General features: G+C 35.6%; 1 protein-coding gene across 5 annotated transcripts in view; it reads right to left on the bottom strand.

The window, feature by feature from the left end:
* Positions 1 to 5,329: 5,329 nt before the first annotated feature.
* LOC105565032 overlaps positions 5,330 to 10,243 on the bottom strand; it is a 17,178-nt gene continuing 12,264 nt past the window's right edge. For all 5 annotated transcript variants that reach the window (XM_012017854.1, XM_012017855.1, XM_012017852.1 and 2 more), the window contains 3 exons: positions 7,452 to 7,701; positions 6,278 to 6,436; positions 5,330 to 6,085 (listed from right to left, as the gene is read on the bottom strand). In XM_012017854.1, the coding sequence (XP_011873244.1) occupies positions 5,890 to 6,085; positions 6,278 to 6,436; positions 7,452 to 7,657 (561 nt within the window). In that variant the 5' untranslated portion in view covers positions 7,658 to 7,701 and the 3' untranslated portion in view covers positions 5,330 to 5,889. The remainder of the gene's footprint in view (positions 6,086 to 6,277; positions 6,437 to 7,451; positions 7,702 to 10,243) is intronic.

Raw genomic sequence — 10,243 nt, 5'->3', positions numbered from 1 at the left:
CACTATTTACATATCAATCTACGTTTTTTAGTACTATATACGTATTGTAAAAATTTTTTTTCCGTCGACATTCCACGCATATGAAATATTTGAACAGTTATTATTTCTGATAATATAGATCTATTTATGTATCAGTATGTGATGTAAAGTAACGACTTAGTATTACGCATATTTTTCACTAATATATTTCGTAACAAATGTTTAAAAAATGACTGGTAATATTCTTCGGGCGAGTTTCACAAACGTCGGTTAACTGCTAACCGAAGGTCAATTGACTCTCCGTCTGTTATTAGATAATATGATACAAAAAGATAGGGAATTGACTGAACTCTGGTTAACAGTTAACCGACGTTTGTGAAACTGGCCCTTAGTCAGCTTGTGCACTTAGACACTTTCCACTTAAAATAATTTAAAAACTAAAATTTGAACTCTCCCTCTGTCGCTCTTTCTCGCTCTCTCTTGCGAATCCTTTCTTTCGTGCGCGCCCAGGTGCATCCAGAATTCCACGGTTACCTTTTCCTCCTCTTGTTCCTCTGTCTCGCGATACCCTCTCGACAATCGGTATCCTCTCCTCCCCCGCGCGACGGTTCTTTATCCCGCTCCAGAACATTGTGTTTCCCTCGTCGTCGTTCCGCACTCACCGTCTTACCATTTGAGAACGCATTCTCGGGAAACTTATCACGCTCACTTGATACGTTGAAAATTATTTACTCTTACCGCACATAATTTGTACACGTTCCGTATGTTAATCAATTCTATAAGTTTCTCGCGAGAATCTATTGCGTATTATTCAACAGGTTGCTTTAATCCGTAAAAATCACGCGAGAGCGAAGAGAATTGTGTTCTCGCTCTTGAGACGGGGCTCGTTAATTATGTGCTGTGAGAGATATGGAAAAAGTATAAGTGAATTTTATCGAATTTATAATAATAAATTCGATAATAACACAGGTCCACCGAGGTTGTTGAAAATCTTTCTCGCGCTTGTAAGCGTATGGCATAAAATACACAGTCTATGTGTATTTTATTGCCTGAGAATACCCAGAAGCCATCTCCGTACACACGTACGTATATGGTTGCATTCTTGCAGGTGCTTTTGATTACGCCGAGCTTATTTAAGAAAAATATACCACAGTATTTTCATATCGATCTTAAAATTTTATTTCCGTCGACATTCCACGCATACAAAATATTTTAACATTTGTTATTACTAATATAGATCTATTTAAGTATCAGTATGTAATATAAAGTGACGACTCAGTTTTATGCTTTTTTTCACCTACATATTTGTAACAAACGTTTAAAAAATGACTAGTTATATTATTATTCCGCACTTATTGTTAGACTTCCCACTTAAAATAATCTAAAAACTAAAAATGTTATCTCGAAGCTTCTAGTCCCTCGCTATGGTCCTTGTTTGATTACATCGGAAGCGAGAAATGACAAGCTCTGAATTCTTACATGTTATTTTCAAAGAAATACGAAAGCGTCAGATTGTATTGTCACAGAGAACGAGTAAGAAATTGAAAATTAATTCCAAGTGAATATTTTGATGGGGAGAGATTGTTTGTTGGAACGTTTATTATGCCAATGTTCACGTGGCAAGTGCCAACTCTTCCTCCTATTTATTATAAAAATAATTAATAGCTATCTCTTGAGAGTAAAATCATCTTTGTACGATGAAAATTATTCAAAATTTTTGTTAAGCTAAAGAAATTATGCGTTCCTATTACTTTGTGAAGTAATTTAGTTGTAGCTAAACAGATGATAACATATGTTAGATAAAAGGACCATTGTAAATTTTAATTGGAACCACTTTTGCAATTTGCTCATTAACTCTATTTAGATTATCTTTGTCATGAAAAGTTTAAACTGCAAAACATATTAATTGTAATATAAAATATAACACTTAAGTCCTTTGTCAGAAGTTCAGAAGTTCAATCGACTATCAGCATCTTCCATGAAACCACTCATTACCAGCGAAAGCGTATGTGCCAACGTAACATTTAAAGAAATCTGAAATTTATTGTGCTATTTACAAAGTATATGATAAGAATGCATAATTATCGTAACGGACATAAGTAATTATACTTTGTTATTGTACAATGTGTCTTTCAATTTAATGTACTGATTGACGTATCGGATTTTTCTGACATGTATTATAACTGACAATATAAATTTACAATTAAATTTTTAATTAACGCAAAACTTCACATTTTTATAGCCTCTTAATATCATTGTGATTATAAACCTAATTAGTTTTGGCATAAATAACTCCTAATTACGACGCGCTAAATTAGTTGCAGTAATTCGAAACTAGTCCGAATGAACAGTAATGTTTTTTTGTTACATTGACGAAAATGCCGACCACGTTTGGTGCTTTATGTAACGGCGATTTTCCCAGCAGGTGTGTCGTTTATAACGGCGATGCTCGTACTCGAATCAGGGATGCACCGGAAGATATCTCACGTTTCCTTTATTGCGCATCGTCGGTCATTGTCGCCTTCATCGACTCTCCTGTGAACGTAAATGTCCTTATAATTCTCAGGATTATTCTGATGTTAGTTCCTTCACGATCGTGGTCCTCCCCAGATTACCGCAAATTCCATAGTCGATCTACTTCCCTCGACACTGTTTCTTATAATGCTTTCAATATCTCATCGTATATCATCTGATATTATTCCTAAATGCGTTACGTACTAGTTCTCTTGCTACTGTCATCGTCGATAACGTTATGAGATTAAAACATGAATTTAAAATATAGCTTAATTAGATCTCAACGACGTATGATTTTTGTTGCAACATATTCTTTTTATAGATACACATTTTCATTTTCTTCCGCGTACATATTCGATATATTAAAATATATACATATGTATTTTTTCCTTCTGTTTATTATACGACATTAATTTGGGTATAAAGAACAGTAATAATATACGACACATAATTTTGTATGTCCCTCTTTTTAATATGACAACGACGTATAGGATAATTTTACAACAGGATTGCTACAAAATTATTTCATTATCGTTACAATATTTGATATACAATATTGCTATCAAACGTATTGTTATATTAAACTATGACAGAACCAACGACCATCTTATTGTACTACATTCACTATTTACTGCGGTCTACTGCTAATAATTGCTCTTTAATGCTAAATAATTTTTTATTTTTACCTCTATCTCACTTTGCAGTCTCCCGTTTGGCGGTGTATGTACGATCATTCTTTCAACTTATTTTTACAATAGGAACTCGTAACCGTTACTTAAAACGTAACGAATCACTTTCTTCGTTACTTTTCTAATGCTAAAACGGAATCAAACTAAATAAAGAATTAATTTTGTTAATACTTTTTGTTAAAATATTAATAATATTATTGACATTTTATATTTAAAATCGCGAAACAAAAAAAAATGATTTAAGGAGAAAGATTTTATAATACTCAAAATACAATGAAATAGCCCCAGGCAGCACATCGTGCCGGCCAATCGCGAAAAATTGGTCACATAATTCTCCCTTTCTCTCCTCACTATCCCCCCCCCCCCCACCGGTCACTCATTCTTGCTCTCTCTTGCGAATCCTTTCTCCCGTGCGCGCCCAGGTGCATCCAGAATTCCTCGGTTTCCTTTTCCTCCTCTTGTTCCTCTGTCTCGCGATACCCTCTCGACAATCGGTATCCTCTCCTCCCCCGCGCGGCAGTTCTTTATCCCGCTCCGGGCCGTTGTGTTTCCCTCGTCGTCGTTCTGCACTCACCGTCTCGCCATTCGAGAGCGCATTCTCGAGAAACTTGACACGCTCACTTGATACGTTGAAAATTATGTACCCTTGCCGCACGTAAGTTTACATATTTTATATGTTAATTAATTCTATGAATTTCTCGCGAGAATCTATCGCGTATTATTCAACAGGTTGCTTTAATCGGTAGAAATCGCGCGAGAACGAAGAAAAGTTTGTTCTCGCGCTTGACACGTGACATATTAATTACGTGCTGGGAGAGATTTGGAAGAAACATAATTGAATTTTATCGAATTTATTGTGGAACAAGTCAACCGAGATTGTTGAACATTTTTTTCGCGCTCGTATAGCATAAAATCAATTACACAAATTACGTTCCTATTACTTTGTGAAGTAATTTAGTTGTAGCTAAACAGATGATAACATATGTTAGGTAAAAGGGCCAAGTTGAATTTTAATTGGAATTCCAGGTTTAATTGAAACCGCTTTTGCATTTTGCTAATTAACTCTGTTTACATTATCTTTGTCAGGAGAAGTTTATACTTCAAAACATATTAATCGTAATACAAAATATAACACTTAAGTCCTTTGTCAGAAGTTCAGAAGTTCATTCGACTATCAGCATCCTCCATGAAACCATTCATTACCAGCAGAGGCGTATATTTAAACGTAATATTTTAAGAAATCTGAGTTATATGCAAAGTATATGATACAACAGTATGCAAAATTATCGTAACATACACAAGTAATTCAACTTTGTTACAATGTACCTTTTTAATTTAATGTACTGATTGGCGTATCGGTTTTTTCGTGTCACAATGTACCAAGATATCTATAAAGTAAAATGACAATATAAATTTAAAATTAAATGTCCATTGCAAAGTCTCACATTTTTACAGTCTCATAATATCATTGTAATTATAAACCTAATTGATTTTGGCATAAATAACCCCTAATTACCACGCGCTAAATTAGTTGCAATAATCCGAAACTAGTCCGAATGAACGGTAATATTTCTTTTATCACATTGGCGAAAATGCCGACCACGTTCGGTGCTTTATGTAACGGCGATTTTCCAGGTACGTGTGTCGTTTATAACGGCGATGCTCATGCTCGAATCAGGGATGCACCGTAAGATATCTCACGTTTCCTTTATTACGCATCGTCGGTCATTCTCGCCTTCATCGACTCTCCTGTGAACGTAAATGGCCTTATATTTTTCAGAACTACACCAATGTTAGTTCTTTCATGATCACCGCGAATTCCATAGTCGATCTGCTTCCCTCGACATTGTTTCTTGTAACGTTTCCAATATCTCATCGTATTTCATCTGGTATTATTTATAAATGCGGCGCGTACTCATTCTCTTGCTGCTATCATCATCGATAACGTTATGAAATTAAAAGATGAATTTAAAATATAACTTGGAACACAACGACGGTATGTACGCACAATTTTTATAGATACAGGTTTTTATTTTCTTACGCGTACACATTCGATATATAAAAAAATATATGTTTGTTTCTCTTTTTTTTAATACAGCATTAATTCGGAGAGCAGAAGGAACAGTAATAATATTAAGACACTTGGCTCTGTATTTCACTTTTTTTTTATTAATATGACAACAACGTATAGCATAATTTTACATCAGGATTAGTACTAGATTATTATTTTGTTATCGTTACAAAATTTGATGTACAATATTGTTATCAAAAGTACTGTCATATTAAACGAAGGCAAAACCAACAATCACATTATTGTATCACTTTCACTATTTACTATAGTCTATTGCTAATTAAACGATCATTAAGGTTAAAGAAATTTTTAATTATACGGTATCTCACTTGGCTGTCTTCCGTTGAGCTGTGTACGTGCAATTATTCTTTCAAGTTATTTTTACAAGCGTCAATCTTTGTAAAATATATGCGCTTTTCTATATATACTGTGTCACTTTTCTTACATACTTTTTCTTACGTATCTAATTTTTATATATTAGACATTTTGTCTTGTTTATGAAAATCTCGTTAATAAAAGTGAAAAATTACGAAATTTATTATGTATCTTTTTGTTCAATATCGCTGTGCATTAAATACGACCGTTTACAGCCGTTTAAATTCGTTAATTAGTTCACACAACAGTGTACGTCACACGTTATGCTGACTTTATTATCGAGCGATTTTTCTTACGAAGTTCGCGGTATAAACGAAGAGTTTTAACACGATCGTCACTAGGAAATTCGTATGGTACTTTTGAAACGCCTTTTGTCTCGAAGGCATAAAGTTGGTTGATCTCGCGCTTCTTATCGGAGAGATCTTGGTCGGTGCACCAAGGTAGAACAAAGGGCAATCTGCAAAATGGCACAAACATCATTTTACCAATGCAATATAATCTATTTCGTGCGCCTTCCCATAAGCGTCGCGTAAGTCGATTATATCGCGTGCATATTTAATTTTTGCGTTGTTCTTAAGATGCGCGAAATGTAATGTTCATAGAAATTGTTATTCTAACAAAAAGTCATTCGCATATCGATTATTTTTACCTCGGCGGCACGCATCCTATTACTTCATATATTATAGTTTGCTGCCCTGGAAGCTTTTTCGATGGGCGTGGCGCAAAGTATGTTTTATTACTCTCGAATAATTTGCGATCTTTATTTTTCAACATTGCGCGCTGGAAGCTCGTGAGGATTCCTTTGTAACTGAAATCAAAATTTTCTGAATGTTAATCAATCGGTTGCAAAGAATATACAACTGCTCTTAACGATAAAGTTTTTAATCAATTTGAAATAAAGTTTCCCTTAATGGGAAATATATAAGGGGCTGTCATTTGTCAGAATGTATTAATGTTTCACATTAATAATCTTTTGAAAAATAAAAATAATAATCTAAAGAGTTGGTCGATTCTCGAAAATAAAACTGAAGTTGGGCGATGAGAGCAACACGCGGATTTCGTTCTTTTTAAACGCATCTTGGTCCAGCTATTTCCACACTTCAGTTTCACACATCATCCAAAAATGCTTATATCAACTCAGGCTTTTTGATCTATCAGTATTTGAAGAATAACTCACTTCTGGTTACCGGAACATGAGAGAGATTCAAGAAGGTTGCGAAAGATAACTCGAATTCAAACCGTCCGTACAAACATGTATTTGAATTTTTGTTAAACTATTTGCACGTGTAGCGCAAAGAGAAAAATCCGTATTCCTATTGGAAATAATCCCAATCTCATTGGAAATAATCTTCTGTTATAATATTAAATACTCCCGAAGTTTTTACATAGAACAAATGTATTTGCAGTTGATACAAAAGATTTGTGTATTTAATCTCCCTTCAAACTTAATTTAGTCAAGTATAATTGATAGTGATAGATTCTTTGGGTAAAAGTTTGGGTAAAAGAAACAAACAGAAGGAAAGTAATTCGGTCGATGCACTTGTAAAACTTAAAAAATGGAGGAAAGTTCCCTATTATGAAATGGGCTCCTAATGGGATAGCGGGTTTCTGTTAAATTAATAGGCATCAATTGATTCCACCGTGAATTTATCGCCCTTGGAATTTGTTTAGTGGGAAATTCATTGCTGGAACGTGTAATCATTGCGAAAAAATGATTTGTGATTGAATTTGGATGTTGAATACCTGTCATCTCAAATTAGAAACTCATCTTATAATAGAGGACTTCCCCTCTATGGTGAAACCTCTATCAGCCGATGACTTACCTGGTGAATTTACAAGGATCTATATCCAGTGATATATAAACACATATGTAAGGCTCAACTGGTGCGGCTGTGTCGTTTATGGGCGCCATTATGTTATTTGTTATAGGCTCTGTGTCCAAACCGGTAGTCGGATACGTGTTTCCCACGGCGACGAGTGTTTTCAAGGTAAAAAGAAGCAAGAACGTTTCCAGCGAAGTGGCCCACATGATTGTCGGATATCCTCAGTCACGCAAATACAAAAGTTGCAATACTGAAAAATTATATACACACAAATACTTGACCGTGATTCGTCGGAAATGTATTCTAAAATTTTCGTAATTTAAATCGGACAGAAGAATTCGATATCAGTGGATTAAATGCCATCGCTCCGGTTCATTCTAATGAGCGACGTTTCTAGTTCATTTGCATAGTTGTTATACAGTCTGCAATTTGTTCATTACAAAGATGAATGGCTCGTCGATGAGAAACATAAAACCCGTCTGGAATGTTTGCCTGCAGGCAAAATTGTGTGTCACGTAACTCGTTGGGTATAAATACCCAACTGCATTGTAATGGATTATTAATTCCAGCAATTAAATGTTGACGCGTCGCGGCCTGGTTAAATAAAGGCGGCGCCCGCTCGTTCGAATGATATAACACGACAAAGCTGGGGTAGAATAGAAGTCTTAACAACGATAACTGTACGTTATTGCGCGTAAAGTAACGCGCGAGAGCTGAAGACGGAGCAAGTACGTGGAAAACAAGAATAATCCTTTGTCTATCGATCACGAAAACGAGAGTTTTACGAAAGGATAGAGAGAGCTCTTTGCCATTTTCATTATATCCTGTCTATCTTATAAGCGCGCACCTCCCTTTCATTACGCATCCTGTCGTTTTTGTAGCGCAGAATTATTATTGCAAACTGTACGTTGGAAGATAATGCTTCGCGCGATGGTATTAAATGAAGATCGCAATTATGCAGACCGGAAAATTGCTCTGGTCCTCTTCAGGCGCATTAAAGGAGCGCATTAGGATGCCTTAGTTTCGTAATAGCATTAAAGTTATCTTTAAGCAAACGGTGCAATTCACTCGTGCAAATTGTTAGACGATTTCAATGTAACATTCTTATTTCACATAATTATTTGTATTCTTGGAGCTTAAAAGATCACCAATTAAATTCGAGGGATCACCGAAAAATGAGATGTCTTTATCGCGGATATCTTCGTACCATATCAATACTAATAATGGCATAGAGATAAGTTTAATTTCAGGAAGATTATTTCATTTCGTAAAAAGTCGCTTCTTAGCCGCAAAAAAAATAATTTTTAATCACAAATCATTAAAATCAGGAAAGAGGTTTTTAAAAGTAACTAATTACGTTACTGATTATCGAGTCAAAAATGAAACTAGTCATCGTTATATTAGTTATATTAATTTTTTATGAAAATATTAATAAAAGCAATAAAATTTTACATTTAAAGTCGCAAGACAAAGCAAGATTTAAGGAGAAAGGTTTTATAATACTCAAAATACAAACAAATAGCCCAATCGCGAAAAATTGGACTCTCTCTCTATCTCCTCCCCCTCTCTCTCTCACACACACACAAACACAAGATCTTAAAGAACATGCTACCGAGACAATTAAGAAAGAAATTAGAAATAGTGAAGAGAGTGGGTGAAAAACAAACGCGACAGACCAGGGATTGTAATGCAATTCCACCAAACGACGAGTGCACCAAAATGTACATTATACAATAGAGTGAAAATGTATAACGCATTGCTGAAATAACGAGTTGTGAGAAAATATAACCGTTTAAACAAATGTTGAAAGAGTATGTTATAAAGAATGTAAATTAATGTACATTAGAAATAGCTGAGAAAGCTAATAAAGATCAATCAATCAAAAATACATATATCTCTCTCTTCAAACTATTCTTAAACATGACAATGGACTACGAATATTGTTCGAAGATTAAAGATTAAATGCCCATAGGAAAATTATGTTGCAAATAGATACAAAATATGAAAAGTAATAAAATAACAGTGTTAAACGTTTGTTACCATTGCTGATGAAAAAACAAAGTAACTACGTTACTGTTACAGTTACAAAAGACAACAAGGTGTAGCGACGTTACCAGGCCGTTACCAAAAACAGTATTCGTAAAGGCAACGGCGTTACTTCGAATCCTGATAAAAATGCCGATTATCTATACATAAATTATAGGTCTTATCCGTCTGCTTTACATCCACTGAAACTTTCTAAATTTATCGTATCGAAACGCTTCTTTGTAATGATGCGCACCTACGATGCCAATGGATATGGTAATGAGTCAGTATATTGGGGAGAATACCGAAACGTCACGAAAATAAGTCATCGAAGGCAGGGGCAGGGAGTGAGGGAGGAGAGAATGGAGTGATTATCGCGAAACGAAATCAATAGCGGCGTTGTTATCACAGTTTCAGATAGCATGATCGTTCTATTTACTAGCCGACCCGGCGCGGCGCTGCAGATCTGCTTCCGTTCTGCACGGTCCGAGTGTTGTGCTGCGCAGCACCACGTCGCATGCATCATCGTCATCGGTGGATCCTTCAACCGCGATAATCCCGCTAAGATTTTTTATCTCGGGGGACCTCTCGCCAATGTCAGCCACGGTAACCCCCCTTTTCTCTCCCTCCCTCTCTCTCTCTCTTTCCCGCGACTATTTATAGGCAACGTTATGGACCGATCACGCGTCTCGCTTGGCATGCGGCTGATGCAAAAAGCGCGATTGGCGCTAAACGTCGCGCACGTCTCCGCCCGATTGTTCTCCAAT

The sequence above is a fragment of the Vollenhovia emeryi genome, unplaced genomic scaffold (genome assembly GCF_000949405.1).
Source record: "Vollenhovia emeryi isolate VEMERY1.0 unplaced genomic scaffold, V.emery_V1.0 DF939156.1, whole genome shotgun sequence".
Lineage (NCBI taxonomy): Eukaryota > Metazoa > Arthropoda > Insecta > Hymenoptera > Formicidae > Vollenhovia > Vollenhovia emeryi.
Note: the sequence above shows the minus strand (reverse complement) of the source record. Positions and strands in the feature narration are given on the sequence as shown.